General features: G+C 27.3%; 2 protein-coding genes and 1 pseudogene across 5 annotated transcripts; 2 read left to right on the top strand and 1 right to left on the bottom strand.

Moving 5' to 3' along the window:
• The first annotated feature begins 751 nt into the window (after positions 1-751).
• On the top strand, positions 752-3,506 carry LOC132921108 (cilia- and flagella-associated protein 144-like). Of its 4 annotated transcripts, none has more exons than XM_060983946.1 (4): positions 752-1,016; positions 2,187-2,292; positions 3,062-3,209; positions 3,313-3,506. In XM_060983946.1, exons 2-4 carry the CDS (start codon positions 2,205-2,207, stop codon positions 3,461-3,463), a joined length of 387 nt encoding a protein of 128 aa, XP_060839929.1. In that variant the 5' UTR covers positions 752-1,016; positions 2,187-2,204; the 3' UTR covers positions 3,464-3,506. The 4 variants fall into 4 exon arrangements, with proteins under 4 accessions (XP_060839929.1, XP_060839930.1, XP_060839928.1 ...); XM_060983947.1 differs by lacking the exon at positions 752-1,016 and adding an exon at positions 1,846-2,029; XM_060983945.1 differs by lacking the exon at positions 752-1,016 and adding an exon at positions 1,846-2,083 and having other exon boundaries at positions 3,077-3,209.
• Positions 3,486-11,284, bottom strand: LOC132921107 (phospholipase A-2-activating protein). Its single transcript, XM_060983943.1, has 11 exons — positions 10,964-11,284; positions 9,512-9,705; positions 8,714-8,986; positions 8,491-8,635; positions 7,960-8,130; positions 7,469-7,603; positions 5,491-5,665; positions 4,697-5,084; positions 4,462-4,614; positions 4,117-4,388; positions 3,486-4,039 (listed from the first exon to the last, which is right to left on the bottom strand). The coding sequence occupies exons 1-11, from the start codon at positions 11,089-11,091 to the stop codon at positions 3,752-3,754; spliced, it is 2,322 nt and encodes a 773-aa protein (XP_060839926.1). The 5' UTR covers positions 11,092-11,284; the 3' UTR covers positions 3,486-3,751.
• A 3,355-nt stretch (positions 11,285-14,639) lies between these two features.
• Positions 14,640-16,234, top strand: LOC132919002 (uncharacterized; annotated as a pseudogene).
• The last annotated feature ends 1,014 nt before the right edge of the window (positions 16,235-17,248 follow it).

Below are 17,248 nucleotides of genomic sequence, written 5' to 3'. Positions count from 1 at the left end.
TCATAAAAACATTAAAAACTGGAAATAAGCATCTTTTTAAAAAATCGTTGAAAAAAGCAAAAAAAAAGCACTTTCAAATTTCATAATTGAACATGTTGTAACATGACATACACTTCCATAACACTCTGCTACATTGAAAGTCAATCCATAAAAATAAGCAAATGCTTTAAGTCCCGAACCTTGCTTATAACCTATACGACTATATTTAGTAAAAAAAATGCCAAGATGTTCAACATCAAATTAAGTATAAATAAAATATATTTTTTTAAAATCGTTAATAGATTTCGAAACAATAATGAGTGTTTTAGTAAAGCAGCTTTACGTTAAAATATCATCCTGTATAGAAACGTTTTTATGTGAACTCCCCCTTCTGCGTTCTCAACCCGCAATTACATTATTTATATCTATAGTACATACCTATCATAAAAAGTATACAGATATATATATTGAGTTCAAGTAGTTCAGATAATCAGATTTTAAAATCGAATCGGAGCTGTTTATAAAAAAATAAATACGGTGCATGTTGCATGCGTAGGGATATATAGAAGATACCTTTTTCTTAACTATATAGTTATATATTAAATTGGAGTAATAGTTTTTTTCGAATAAATGTATATATAGGTATTATACTTGCGTGAATGGCACATATTATAAAAAAGCTACCAAACATATTATTTATATTTATGTGTCACGTGCCCATATAACAGTCAGTATGTTATTATTATTATTTAGTCATGACTCGAGAGTAGGTATACTAGTCTTCTGCAAGATTTGAAATTTTCAATGCCATGTATAATAATTATTAATTACTATTATAAATTATAATATGCACAGTACGACAGAGTATTATATAGCCAGGTGTAACAATTAGTGATCATTTCGTTTAACTGTTTAAAGTGATAAAGTATAGGCACGATACACACGTATTTTATCCATATATTATACCTAAATACCTTATATACAACTTGTCAACTTCCGACACACTGCATGTTTAAAAGATCGCAAATTTTTCAAAGGTAAGAAAAAAAAAATCTTAATTAATAATTTAAATTAAATTTTATTTTGGACACTTAATTAAAATAAAAAATAAAAAATTGATATTCAAATAATATATATAACTAAGTGAGGGAAAGTTGTGACTTTGTGAGTGCCCGCGATCCCTCATCTGGAGAATGTTTATGAACATTGTCTCAATAAAATAACACGTTTCATTTCTCTACTACCGACGTTAGAAAAAACATTCATGTAAAATTATTATTTTTTTTTAAATAATCTTATAATAAAATAACGTATTATACAAAAATTATAAAGAATAATATTTTTTATGGTTTTTCGTATCGGTTTTATATTTTAATATTTTACTTTAAAAATACAAAAAATTTTTTTTATACATTTAAATAAGTTACCTACAAATTGATACTTAGATAAATAATTTATATCAATCCCTTATAATCACTATACTATATGTTATTTTTGTAATAGACTATTTTACTATAGGATTATTCAACATTTTGCTATACATAGATGAATTGTTTATGAATTGTGAGGGAGAGGAGAGTGTATTGATATCCTCTAGTCTAAGATAATTAAAATCAAAAGTTCTGTATAGGTACCTAAAGATATAACACTGTATAATAAAAAAAACAACAAACCACGTTTATAATTTAAAAAATAATATTAAGCGTAGGTATAAAATGGGTTCTTAGATAAATATATAAATAAATGTACGATGTTTTTGACCATGTCCAAGTTCTCCTATAATTAGACTTTAAATTAGGCGTAAATAACACGTTATTAAGCAAGCATATACTTTTAAATAACAGCAATATTGTACGTAATATTAAATCAGTTCTAAACAATGTATTAATCCCAAATTCCTAATTCTGGATAAAGCCCAGAAAGTAACAATGGGATTAGCATAGTTTTTAGACTTTAAAACATGTTTTAGTTTATAGGTTGGTAAGTTTACAACAGAGATGATCGTTAGCCGGCAAGACAAATACCATCATTAAGGGAATTCGAAAAAAATGTGATTGATTGTTATTTTTTTCGTAGGGCGTAGCGAATGCAACTATCAGCTATGGTAGTGAAGGCGACTAATAACCATTTTAATTTTGTGTTTGTTACTTTATAACAAAATTATTTGTAACTATAAAAAAAAACTATTCTATTTTTTTTTTTTTTAGTCACACGAAACACACATAATGTACGACTACACTCTTTTGGTTGAATTGTACAAAAAAGAAAAAAAATTTCAAAAAGTTTACACAACGTTTCGACCTAACTTAAAAGGTTAGTTATGAATTTATAATAGTCGCGGAGTTAAATCAGTGGATCTTTTGCATTTAAGCTCCTCTTAAAAATTAACTAACATTATTTTATTTTATATAAACCGTAAATCATGTGTGCTTATTAACTATTATAAAAAGCTTCATTTACAGATTGTACAATCTTTTTTTTCATTAAATCATTAAATTTAATTAAAAATAAAAGATATGATAGTTTTACTATGATCATGTTACCATGGATTCAGGCTAATATGTTTCTCAGTGCAGGTACGGAACCAACCCTCACTAACAAATTTTTTTACTAGGATTACTTAATTATAAGCCTAAACTCTATACTCAGTTCAGCATAAGAAACGCACTTGGTGGCTGACTTGAGTGCAGGGCTCATTGGCTCAGTAACACAGTAGGCTTACAGATGGTTGACTAAGTGTAGGTTAAAAAGAAATGGTTTTTGAGTACCATCCGACCAAAACTGGTCGCCGACGAGTATGTTTCTTAAGTTGAACAGAGGCCATCAAATAGCAGTCTATGAACAAATATTTTCTAACCAGCAGACAAGAAATTAGGTTTGATTTTTTTGATTTTGCATTTACTTTCAATGAATAAATATGTAAGTACATAAAATTTTCACAGTCCCCAAAAATTTCTTGAATTCCTTAAGTGGCCCTCCAAAAATATTAATTGGCGACCATTGCTTTAGAGCATCATTAAAATATTTTTATGTTACACTGGTTAAACTTGATGAGCATTTGAACACATTATGTAATTTATAGCATCACCTGTAACAGGAAAATTTTATGCTCGCCACGAAGCAAATGTCAATCAAGGTGAACCAAACGATCACTACATAAAACTTTTGGCACAAGCTAAATCTTTAGGGCCAAAGAACAAATTTCCTTCTCCAAAAACTGAAAGTCAAAGGTAAATATTGAACTGTACATAATAAATATGTCAATGAAAATTTTTTTTTAATATATATTAAACATTTAACGCAGCATGGTTTTTAAGTTCATTTTTTTTGTAGGTATGGGTGGTACAATAAAACTTTCATTCCACGAAAAGAAGATATTTTGATGTTTCCACATGTAGAAGCTCCCGAAATTAAATTAGATATTATACTAAAGCAGAATTATAAAAATGAAGTACCATTTAGTGGAATACCTTTTAAATTATAATAAAACTATAAAACAAAATAAATTATAAAATCATAGAATAAAACTGTATTTATTTTTTTCGGTTTAATTCATTTAGACAAGGTATTTCTTAGATACATAACAATACAATACCTATCAAAAATTATTATTCAACATTTATAAACAGTAGAAAAAATGTACAATATTATTTTCTTTTAAAAATTATAAATATTATACTTATAATTAATGTTTTATTAACAATTTATTCCCATTCTTACATTTCAATTTATTATAAAGTATAAAATATATTAATAATATTTTTTAATTTGATTACTTTCCAATAATTGTCATCAAATGTTTACAACATGATAATACCTTTGATGGTTCTGAATTCGATGCCATCAGTTCAATATAATCTCTAATTTGTTCCGACAAAGTCGGAGGATACTTTAAACTTAATAAGGTTCCAATAGCTACAAAACAACGGAACATTGCTTCAGGTTCAGTCAGCTTTGGGCATACTGTATTTATGGTATTATTCACAGTCTGTATAGCTATTTCATCATCAGATTGTTTGATCATAACACTAAAATTCAGCATCAATGTGGCTACAGCAATCTATTATAAATTAATTAACATTGTAAATTATTTATAAATCAAATTTAAAAATGAAAATATCAACAACTATGTCTCACTTGAAGCTGTTTTGGAGAAAGGTTTTCATTAGATAAATTTTGAATAAGTTTTAAGAACTCTTCATAGTATTTTACTACAAGAAGTTCTCCTTTTTCGTGATGCATTAAATTACATAAACATCTAAACGCCAACATTTGATTAGTAGGCTTATCAGTATCATAAATGTGTGGAATTAATTTATCCATAATTAAGTTGTTTGAACACAATAGATTATTTACATGTTTATTGCGTACAGCCAGTCTTGTAATATCCAATACAGGAAATAAAATATCTTAAATGAAACAATATTTTAGTGTAATTTTATAAATATATGTTATATTATAATTTGTAGGATTATTATTAACCTTTGGGCCAATCTAGTAAATTGATTAAAATCTTTATAGAATTCTCATCAGGATTAATATTTACATCACAAAGTTTCACAAGGGAATCAAGTTGACTTTGGTTGAGTTTATTAAATGAGTCACCTGCTTTTTTATTGAATTCTTCTATCTTATCTAAAATAGACAACAATCAGATAAAATGCAAGTATATTATAATGAATAATATATTATTTTAAATATTTTTATCTTTACTAACTTAAAATGGTTGTAGTATTGGCTTGATCAAATTTTAAATAGGTAGCTTGAGGGAAAAATTTGTTGTAACCTGAAGATGCTTGACCCAGCTGTTCAGTAAAATGGTTTTGACCATTTGTTCCAGATGAAGAAGTAACGTTACTTGATGGTACATACCTAGCAGCTCCAGTATAAGGATCTACATAACCTTGACTAGCAGGTAGTGGTGGAGGAGCAGTTTTTGAATTTGAAATTATAAAGTTTGCCACAGTTTCTAAATAAGATTGTGGTAAATTGTGTTTGTGTATAAATGCTTGAGCTACCACCCAAGGATCTTCATCTCTGTTAAAAGGTAATTTGAGAGGAGGTGCACCATCTTCTATATCAACGTTCCATACAAAATCATACTCCTATAAATTACAATAAATTGAAAAACTTAATAATTATTAGCAATACAGGTTATTCAAATTGATTCACCCAATATAAACACTAATATTTTTTTAGTTTTAGAGTAACATATGATACAATAAATAAAAGAATACATTTTCAAATTTATTTAATGTCAATAAATGTTCTACGTGGCTTCCCTCGGTTACAAGAACAATATCTAGTTGGAATTCTAATTCATTCCATATTTATACATCATAATTGACTGTGTTAATTTTTAGTTACTCTTTAATTGATAATAATAGTGGTACATAACCAGTATCTTTAACATATCCGCTAAGTACAGAGTCGCATGGCGTAAAATAAGGTGATCCAGGAAGTCAGGTTCAAAGCATTGGATGATTATTTTAAATAATCCTATATTATTACCTTTCCTTCATGCATGTTCTTATTTGGATCAGATGCACTTAAGACATCTCCAACTTTATCCCATTTACATTCATTTGATAACCACTTATAACAGATAGGTTTTCCGTTTTCATTAACCATTATTATTTGGCCATCACTTTTTCCAGGTTTATATAGTACTTCTGGTCCAGGCAAACTATTGAATATACATAAGTAAAATAAAATTGTTTGTTTCATAATTTAATATTAACTCAGTAGTCTCAAACATACGGCCCGCGGGCCACAATACCCTTTCAATGTGGCCCGCAATAAAAATACATTTTGAACAAAAATATAAAAAAAAATTGTTAAAATTGTTAATTTTTCATCATTTTATTAATACATAAAATATTATCAAACGTTCATGTTTTATTTTTACTTGTTCAAAAATCCCATTATACTCGATAAAATATTTGAAATCCGATATACATAAGAGTATGTGAACAATTATTTTCTCTCATGAAATTAAATAAATCAAAAAGTTGAAATCAAATTTCAAATGTCAAACTACAATCTGTTTTACATTTGGCATTAAGAAATTTTTGCGCAAATATAGACGGCTTGGTACAAAAGAAAATATGTCAAGTTTCAAGTGCAACTCAAAAATAAAAATTATCAAATATTGAAGCTATTTTAAAAATTTAAATTATAATTTTAGATTCTGAACGGAGTGATGAATGTATTGATTTTACAATGATGTGTGTTTTTTTTTATTTTGTGTCTGTCATCACGTTTTGGAGTAGTAATAATGCTTCGATTTTCGACTTCAGCCCCTTTTTTGAAAAGGAAAATTCATCTAGTTGATACTTTGGGAGGTCAAAAGTAAATAATTTCCAGCAGCTTTTAAGCATCAGGAAAAACCCTGAAAAATAACGGAAAAAACGGAAATTTTTACGCATAACCACTTTTTGACAAAATCGATATTTTGATTTTGCTGGAACTCAAAAACGAATCATTGTAAATACTTGAAATTTTTACCAAATGTTTATATTATGGTTATCTATTTACGATTAAATTTTCAAAATATTTTGACCTTTATTAAGCTACTTATAGACAATTGCAATTTTTGACTTTCTTAAGTTTTTTTTCTTGAAATGCCGATAAAAAAATTTGGCTTTTCAAAAAATCTTTAAAATTTATTACAAGGTTTATTATAAGTTGTACTTAATCATTAATCACAATTTTGGTTTATAAGCATTTAAAATTCAAATGTTTACAAAATATATCAAAATTGCAAAAATTTGCAAGGAATTTTGAAGTTGAAAATTCATAAAATATTTGTGATTTATACTTAAGGTTCAAAAATCTCATACAAGGTTATCCATAAGTTTTCTTTCAAGTAACTGTAAAAAAAAATTCCAATGTCAATATAGAAAACATTTTATGAGCGTATGAAATTTAATTTTTTACGAAATTGCATAAAATAATGATATACTACAATTTAAATATATAGGTAATAAATAATAATACATATATATCCAACTAATTGTCATTGACTGACAAATCATCTCCGTTCAGAATCGTTTTCGTATACAATGATACCCATCATTGCATTCAAATTTAACACATCCAGTATAGTGACCAGTGACCTACTCTCCATCTCTACAATACAGTAGAGCGATACCCACTTGCCCACTTTTTTTTTTTTAAAGTTAATGTTCATCATATTTTTTCAATGATAATTTTGTATTAATAATAAGTCAAATATAAACAACTACTGTGTTTATATTTTTATAAATATTTTTGGTAATAGTAACTATAATAAAAGTAATTTCATAATATATTAAGTCACATTTAGATAAATGGATTTTTTGTGTATCTTTGCCTTCATTTTGTCTTTTTTAATGTATAAGTATAAAAATGACACTTAAAATTTGGCCTGCAAATTTTTTTTGAAAAAATATATGTCCCGTAAGTAATTTGAGTTTGAGATCACTGTTATAACTAATACTAAACATACCTATCAACTTTAATACCACCAACTTCTTTTTGTGCCACCTGGTTAACATTGTCAACTTGTTCTTGGAACGCTGCTTGAGCTTCATTCGTAGCTTGGCGATTTAAATCCGTACTGAATATTCTTATTAAACCATCACTAACAAACAATAAATATAATTCAATATATTTTTATTACAGTAATTAAATTATTCAAAACATAATATAATTCGGACATTGAGACATTGCTTCAATATTTATCATGGCCATTCAGAAAGTATTAATAAACAATGAATTGCAGTTGGTTTTTGTTTCCCGCGTATTTTTGTTAAGTTTTATAGAAAACAACTGTTATTAACAGTTCTACGCGGCATGTGGCACTAAATTAGGAATATTCATGCAGAGGTAAACGTGTTAATATTAACATTTTTACTATAATTTAATGTGCGCTTAAGTGATAATTAAGATTAACTATTACATGAAGCAACACTAAAAATTTGATTAAAACATACATACCTAGAGCCAATAACAATATCTGTATTTGGAAGAATAGCTACAGCCCATATACTTTGTGCTGGTTGTAATATGACTTGTTGTTCAGAACTTTGCCAAACATTTAGGTATCTATCTTCTCCACCAGTCACAACTAATGAATTAGTCATATCAGTTCCACAAAAAACATTTAAGCTATATGACAAGAAACAAATTTTAATGACTATTACAAAGTAATATTATTAAAAAAGAAAAGTAATAATTGACAGTGACAATATTAGAGAATATTAGTGTACAGAAATCAAAACTAGTTGTTTTCTATCAACTATGATCTGGATGAATGCACAGTAATAAGCACAAAAAAATCATATTCTTTCAATGTATGGATTATAGATGTCATCTATACTCTATTCCAAATAAGGGTAAAATAAGTATGTCACACAAAGGTTACATGGTTTATTGGAAATAATAGATTTATATAAATTAATAGAGAATAGTTGTTATAATATTTTAACCACTAATCACAAAATAATATTAAAGTTTCTAATTATTTACCTATAAATATAGCTAGGATGACCATAAAACGTTTCTAAACATTCACCAGTTACTGCACTCCAACGTTTTACTGTAGCATCATTTGAACAAGACAGAAATTCATTATCCAACAAAACTGCTAAATCTCTCACACAGTCAGTATGGCCTAAAACAATATAATATATTTATAGATGACAATTAAAAAAATCTAAATATATGACAAAAAAATAAAAATATACATTACCAGTTAATTTTTTTATAGCAACAGATGAATTTTCTGGATCACCGTTTAAAATGTTGTGTATAAGTAAAGTTTTATCTGCTGAACATGTTACAACTTGATTTGTAGATAGTTGTATTGAAGACCAAACAGCTGCAGTATGTCCTTTAAAAATTGTTAGCAATACTGGCAGATAAGTATGATCAGGATTGACTGTTATTTTCCAAAGGCGTGCTGTCATATCCCATGAAGAAGTTAAAAATGTATTTGGTAATATACCAGGAATGATTTTACACACTAAAATATATAAAAGAATAAATAAATAAAAATTTTTTTTTAACATAACATTTTCAATTAATAACTTCTGTTGATTTTAAAAATTGTTTCTTAATCCCACTTTTAGATGGATTTTTGTCAAGTTCTTTTAGAACTAAATTTAAATGTTTGAAATCTGATGAGTATGAGAAGATACATTTTTATATTATAAAATATATAAACATGTCTCGAGATAAGTTTAATTTTCCAATCCTTCAGAACATTTTTAACTGGTTGGAATCAGTTAAACTTTTTAAATCACTTTTCCTAATTTTTATTTTAAGTTTAAATATCATCAACATTATGAAGCTTGAAAAGTGATTGTAACAATTGTATTACACTCATCACAATTATTTTAACAAAATTATTATGATAAATGTCAAATAAAAATATATTTATACATTAGCAATCATTCCTCGCTATATTCTAAATTTAAAAGATGATAATTCAATTTTTAAATTATATATCATTTAAAAATCATATAAATTGCTAGTTAATTTATCTCACCAGTATTTGTATGACTAGTTTCGATAAAAACTGGTTCTGGTGATTCAGGAAGAAATCCACACAAAAGTTTATCATTGCCACCAGTTAAAATGAGACCATTTGGTAAGATATCAGATTTTTTTAGTATTGTGACTGATACTACATAATTGGTATGGCCTTTGAATGTTTGAACTTCTGTGAATCCAGCATTTTCACTGAAATAAAAAACACAAAACGAATAAATATTATACAATTTATCCTGATACAATAAGTTATTTTTATAAAAACAAAATAATACCTCCAATAATCTTGCATATAGATTTTAATGATTTGTATAATATTTGGTTAAAAACTTAAATGCCTATTGTTTATCATCAATAATAATTAAAAATAATAGTAAAATATTCGAATATTCAAGTATAATAATATTTAATATTGTGTGCATACAACTAGATTCATCCATCATGAATTGGAAATAAATACATGAATAGAGAAATTTTACTAAATTGATGTGACATAGAAAATGTAGTGGTTGAATTGAGAAAATGTTAGAAAAGGTATACAAACATTTATAGTACCTACATTCTTTATTAATTACTTAGGATATAATTAGAAGAGATACACTTATATAATTTTTAATAATAATTTGGTTTCCGTTCCTCTCCAATTCAAATAGATACAGTATTTATTGAAATAGTTAAGAGTGAATTAAAGTATATGGTGACCAGATTTAAAAATTTAAAAAAAAGTACATTTTAAAACTTAGCTCCTTCTCAGTCGTAATTACCCAATGCGTATACTATTCTACCCGTTTTACCCATATTTCCATAGTTCATTTCCTTCTATAAAAATTGTTTTTTTTTTCATCTGATTATTCTATTTATTTTATTATTATTATCAATTATAAAAACCAATTATTTGAAATTATAATGTCAACTCATTTAATTTGTCAATGTGTGTCTTTATGATAAAAATACTTTGATATTGAAGAATTAAAGTAAACTTAAACTAAAGTATAAATTACTTTTTAAAGGTAAAAATACCAAGTGTAAAATTTAAATATATACGATCTAGTATATCTTAAATCGTGCTACTAACCAATAAGAATGCTTTAGATCAAACCATAAAATAAAAATTAATAATCAAATTATAAAAAACAGTAAAAACACATTAGTGTTAGTTTAGGAACCATGTCAAAACAGAGTACTGTCCTACGAAAAATAGTACGTCTGGTCACCATAGCTATAACCGATTTTTGGCTAATAATTAGACATATCTTACTCAACCTAAGAATATTGTTATTGTATACGGTGACAACCAGTAAAAACAAAGAAAATTAAAATTACTGTTTACCAGAGCCATTTGAAAGACGAATAGAACATTTCGATGCGTACAGAATACGAGCCGGTAAGATTATTAACACAAGGGGATCGTTCAAAAACTTAAAAAATAGCATATTTATTGAAATAATACCTGTTCGGTTTCCAAAGTTTAGCGGTCTTGTCCCTGGACGCGGATACAATGTAACCGTCGGATCCGGTGGCCAGTCCGCGGACGTCCATTACGTGTCCATAGAGGACGGAACTTAGTTTGTACGCCATAAAGCAGGAGACAATCCAGGAGAACAACGAGAATTTTCGCTAAAAGCCGACGACAATAACGACGATAGTAATTGTTAAATAAATGTTCGATGTGCTCGGTACCGTATTTAAAATATTAATAATAAATAAATCAAATACTACTTTACATTAAAATATAATATTATAATAATAATAATTAATAATAATGGTAATAAATGTGAATTCACTTACCGATACGAAGTGAAAAACGTTTGTTATCATTAAACATCATTCAGGGGTTCTCAAAGCGCTACCAATTTTAATTTACAGATTTCAAATTTCCTCCACGGACTTTGTATACAGTTCAATGATACCATAGAACACCATGGTGTTCTATGATGATACAAAAAATGTTAGACGTTGAAAAATTTAAAAATAGTTCTTTCGAGAGGTAGGAATATCGTCTCACATTCCTAGAGAGAAACAAGTAACAACTTTTATTTTCAATAAAGCGAACTTTGCCAGTATACACACTACACAGCATACTTAATCAATACATAAATACATAGAGAAAAAAAATAAAATGTATGATATTTGTTAACAATATAAAATAGTAATAATAATGGCTTAAATCGGTCTTAAATTTAACAATTAATTAATCAAATAAAATGCATATATAATAAAACCGAAAGAGAATAAAAATAAACCAAAAATCACAATCCAACTGGTTTAGTTGACGCTCACGTATTCTCCCGCAGTCCCGCCACTCTGGTTTTTTGACGCCCGCCACTTATATTTCGTGTTTTCGATGTGCTATAATAATCTTTTTTACAATTCTTCTTTTATACTGCAGACAGTGCCGTATCTAGGCATTGGCAAGGTGAGTGGTGGCCAAGGGCGCAGTTTAAAATGATCGCGCTGGAGGCGCAATTTTTATTTTATATAAATACTAAAAATTATAATATTTTAAATAATATTAAAATATTAAAATTATTAAAATGTATTATTTTACGGATATAGTCATTAAGGATTTAATAAAGTGAAACACGGTTTTAAAAGTCACCTATATGGGTATTTTTATTACTTTCACAGATTACGATATTTTTGGTTTTATTATATTCGTGGAAAACACAACAATAATAATTGATATGAAGGCAATAATAACAATTTTATTATAATAATACTTGTGTGCACCTCAGGTCTACAACTATAGTTGCCCGTATAAAAACTTGTTATTATATTATTGTTAAATTTATAAATTAATATTAAATATCTTATTCCCAATACCGAATATTTTTGTCAAACTTCAAACGTCATTATATTGTATATCGGTACTCACTACTCTGCAGTTTTCATTCAACATATTATAGAATGTATACGAAAAAATCTGGACAAGAGTTTCGTAAATTGAAAAGAAAAAGAAAAAAACGATCGTATACTTTCAGTAAATATGAAAAATTGGTTAATTTCATCTACCCTTTATGTAAATAATGAACTAAAAGGAAACGAAAACGAAAATAAAAATAATATTACTGAAGCAGAACAAAACGACCAATCTTTATTAAATTTTAATACAAATCCTCTTATTAGCCCTGAAATTCCAGTAATTCAATATGAAAATATGTTAAGTGATATAGATATAAACAAAACAAATATATCTCAAAGTACTTATTACCTTACTGATCCAGTAAAATGGCCAATAATTACAGATACAGTAAGACTTCATATAATAGAAAATGGCCCAAAATTAATAGGCAATATTGATCAATACACTTTTCCATTGGCGGATGACGGAAGACGATTTAATTTTAAATGGTTTTATAAGAAACTTCCCAATGGTGAAGATGTAAAACGCCAATGGATGATGTATAGTTGTTCAAAAATGCTATATTTTGTTTTCCCAGCATATTATTTTCAAAAGACAAAAATTCCAAATTTTCTAACCCTTTGGACGAATTTTTTGATTGGAAACATCTAAATCCATTTATACCTGCTCATGAAAATAGTGTCCAACACAGAAAATGTTTTATGGAGTGGAAAGAAACAGAGAAACGTTTAAAAGATGGAAAAACAATAGATAATTTCATACAAAAAGCTGTAAATATCGAAAAGGAAAAATGGTGCAATATTTTAAAAATCATAATTGACGTTATTCTTTTCTGTGCTAAAAATAATCATGTTCTTCGAGGCACTTCAGATAAAATAGAGGATGCAAATAGTGGAATTTTTTTAAACACTGTAGAACTTATTAGTCATTACAATGATAGATTATCTGAACATATTGAGAATATTAAATCTAAAAAAGGATCTTTAAGCTACTTTTTTCCGATTATTCAAAATTAAATTATTGAATTAATAGGTAAAAAAGTTCGTAACATAATATTAATTCAAATAAAACAGGCGAAATATTTTTCAATATTATTTGATTGCACACCCGACACATCACATAAAGAGCACTCTATAAAATATAGACTTATGTCTAATGTATAATAATATATTATGTATGTAATATTAATACAAATAATATAATTTTTAAATTAAAATATAACTGTATTTAAGTATTATTTATAACCCTCCCTTCTCCTTCCCAGCATAAAATTGTATATATATAATAAATAATTTGTTATAAATTTAAAACATTGGTTGCTAAGGGCGCACATAAAGCTAGTTACGGTACTGACTGCAGATCAAAAAGGTTATTATTAAAAATAATAATAATAATAACAACACAATAAATACAAAAGTATGATATATCCGATATCGCCATATCAGTTTATGTGGCGAAATAAATTAAACGGATGCGATCCGTTCGAGGTAATAATGAGTTGTATCCGAATTTTGGCCACCATAAGTGTATCTATTTTTATTTTTACGATTTTATCCATTATTTTTTTTAAATACTGCAGTATAAATCGGGGCACCTTAGTTGCGTTCCGTTAAAAAGGTATACATGAATTGCGTCCCACTATATTGGTTAGGTTTAAGTAGTAGAATTTTTATTTCGTTTTCAGGGGTTCTCCGAGGTATATTTTTAATAGTTATTTAATTAATAAGTTTTAAATACGTTTTATGTAAGTAGAAATTCAAATCTAAAAGTTTTAAGTGCAATTTTTGGGATTTTTTCAACTTTGTTGAATTTATTCATTTATACAACTATTTTAGCTAAAGTCGACACTCGACAGTCGTATAAGATAAGTTATTACTATAATATTTCCAGCCATAAAATCCAATTACTAGTATAGTATATAGTAATAATGATATCTTATCGAAATAAAAATAATATCAAGTCGGTAGGTATTCAATACAATACAAAATAATTTTTGAAATGTGACTGATTGTATACGTAGTATTATATGTATGTGTATATACGTATAGCATTTAGTTTCGCAATGTTTTGGATTTACCAACCTTATATAAAATATTTGATTAGGTATGTACAGTATCTACTATTAATAATATTGACATATTGTTGTGTTTAGTATATCTTTTACTGCGGTACAGTCTTCGTTTTTACTCAGTTTTTAGTTTTTCGTATACCTACGTGAGTTGTGATAACTGTTTAGTTTTTAAATATTATTTAGAATATATAAGTGCAAAATATTATAAGTGAAAAACAAAAGCATTTGAAAATAATTGATAATTATAAGTTCTGTTTCCATAAATGTTTGGCTAATAATATTCAACGTTGGAAATGTACGGTGAAAACGTGTAAAGCATTTAACGAGAGTGATCATGTTTTACTTAACGTGAGCGATACTGCCCACAACCACAATGCACTATCGACCATCTGAAGCAATTATAAATCGGCAAATTGTTAGTAAATCGCTTAAACGAAAAGGTACACAAGAGTTATATGAAAGACCAGCTAAACTAATGCATCGACATTTAAAAGAAAGTATTGATGTCAGTAGTTAGTGTTAAAAATACATTAACAATTACCGATATTCGCTATATAAAAAATAATTTATATCGATCTCGTAGTGAACAGCTACCAAAATTGCCAACGAATATTTTAACTGTGCACTCAGCATTAAATGCTATTGACTGTACTACAGTCTACAAACGAAAATGAACCTTTTTTGTTTTTAAATGATTCTATTAATGGTATAGTAATGTTTACATGTAAATCAAATTTAGAGTTTTTAAGTAAAATTAAAACAGTGTATGTTGATGGCACGTTTGAATATTGTATAAAATTGTTTTGCCAATTATTTACAGTTCACGGCCTTTTTAACAATTATTACGTTCCTTATATATTTTTTTGTTAAAAGATAAACAAACAATTACTTACTCTGAAGCATTTAAAGCTATTGATTTAGAATGCTCAAAAGTGTGTCCAGAATTTAAAATTGATATAATTTATGTTGACTTTGAAGTTTCTATTCATAAGGCAATTCAGAAAATTTGGTCAGAAACACTTATAAAAGGATGCAGGTTTCACCTAGGACAATCGTGGTGGCGTAAGATGCAAGACCTGGGCTTAGCTAAAGAATATGGGTTGAATGGAGAAGTTGGCAACTATCTATCATATATTTTTGGATTATTGTTTTTGAGTCCAGAGGAAGTTGGTGATTTTTTTCCATTTGAATTATCAGAAATACAACCAGTTGATTCTAAAGTTGTAGATTTCGCTGACTATTTAGTCAATAATTATATTTCAGAAGAATCACTTTTCCCTCCATCAATATGGGCAGAAAAGAGTTCAAGTTTACAGCGAACGACAAACGCGTGCGAGTCTTTTCATAAAAAATTTAATAGTTTTTTTAATAGTTCCCATCCAAATATTTATACATTTTTAGATGTTTTAAAGATAATGCAAACCGATAGTATGATGTTAATAAGAAGCTCGCTAATTTCTGTACGTCAATATAGAAAACCGCGACGAAACAATATTTTATTTGTTGAAAATTAAATAAAAAAATTAAATGAAAATAAAATAACAAGGTTAGATTTTGTAAAAAGCTTATCTAATAAATATAAACCTAATTTTTGACTGACATTTTTATTGACAACATTATTATTATTATTTATTAATTAACTTATTTATTATATTATGGACTATATTAATTTGTATTGGATTTAAGTGATTTAATGTTTATTTACTTTTTTATTATATTTGATAAACAATGTTTTGATTGACTTATATTATATTTATAATTGTTATTTATTTTTGTTAGTTATTTAAGAACCCCTGATTTAAATACACGAATTGCGTCCTGTATTTTTTGGGACGCAATTCGTGTATACCTTTTTTACGGGACGCAACTCGGGTGATCCCGTATAAGGGATTGTATTTTATTATTTTTAATACCACGGTTTTTAGTACCTTTTTTATCTGCAGTATAAAAGATTATTAGCATTTCGAAAATACGACAAATATAAGCGGCGGGAGAATACGCAAACTGGCGGGCGTCAACTAGACCAGTACCCTTTAATTATGAAATCTGATGCCTGGTAATGGGCAAATAGTAATTACAACATTACATACAAATATACAATCATAGTTCATATAAATAGTTCATAAAAATGCATAAGCTATAGATGATTATATAAATAGCACAAAGTAAGTTAAACAAATTCTAAATTTATAAAAATAATGAAAAATATTTAAATATTAAATTTTATACTATATGACTTTTGAATGAAAAATGTTTGCTGATTTTATTGGCTAATGAATCAATATCCTCGGACTCTATAATTGATTGATTTAGCTTGAACACATTATTTGTGCATTTAAATCGGTTTTCAAGACGATTCCTTACAGTTAACTTAAATTAACCGAGGCCCTGACTTTGAAATATTAGGGGGGCCCGGGGTCCCGATATTATGTATATCAAACATCAAAATACCATAAAATAAAATAGATACTTGGTGAAATTTGTTTTGTTTTTATTCAAATGATGATTAACCCCCCCCCCCCCTTGGTTTTTTTTTACTATTAAAGAATTTACCTATATATACCTCACTAAATCGTGTTTAGTATTTAATATCTTAGTGTATTTTTCATTTTTGTAAGTAAAGTGGAAAAAAAATAAGTTAAAAGGTCATTAATAGCCTATTATTAGGTACGCCACTGAAACCGCTATGTCGTAGACTCGTAGCTAGTGCGGCGAGTTAGTGCGATTTCTGTAGGATTCCTATTCTATATTGTGCCTGTATGCAGGCCGCTCTAGATGCCCCAGGAGGTGTATGACTCATT

Source organism: Rhopalosiphum padi, chromosome 2, assembly GCF_020882245.1.
Source record: "Rhopalosiphum padi isolate XX-2018 chromosome 2, ASM2088224v1, whole genome shotgun sequence".
NCBI classification, from domain to species: Eukaryota; Metazoa; Arthropoda; class Insecta; order Hemiptera; family Aphididae; genus Rhopalosiphum; species Rhopalosiphum padi.
The sequence above is the reverse complement of the archived record's forward strand: the minus strand, read 5'-3'. Positions and strand labels throughout refer to the sequence as shown.

Coding starts and splice junctions, on each gene's coding strand:
- LOC132921108 (XM_060983944.1), top strand. Junction 2,293..3,061: donor GTTTCGACCTAACTTAAAAG/GTTAGTTATGAA, acceptor TGTAATTTATAG/CATCACCTGTAACAGGAAAA. Junction 3,210..3,312: donor CCAAAAACTGAAAGTCAAAG/GTAAATATTGAA, acceptor TTTTTTTTGTAG/GTATGGGTGGTACAATAAAA.
- LOC132921107 (XM_060983943.1), bottom strand. CDS start 11,091: ATGGCGTACAAACTAAGTTCCGTCCTCTATGGACACGTAATGGACGTC. Junction 8,636..8,713: donor TGCTATAAAAAAATTAACTG/GTAATGTATATT, acceptor ATATTGTTTTAG/GCCATACTGACTGTGTGAGA. Junction 4,615..4,696: donor CAATACTACAACCATTTTAA/GTTAGTAAAGAT, acceptor TGTCTATTTTAG/ATAAGATAGAAGAATTCAAT.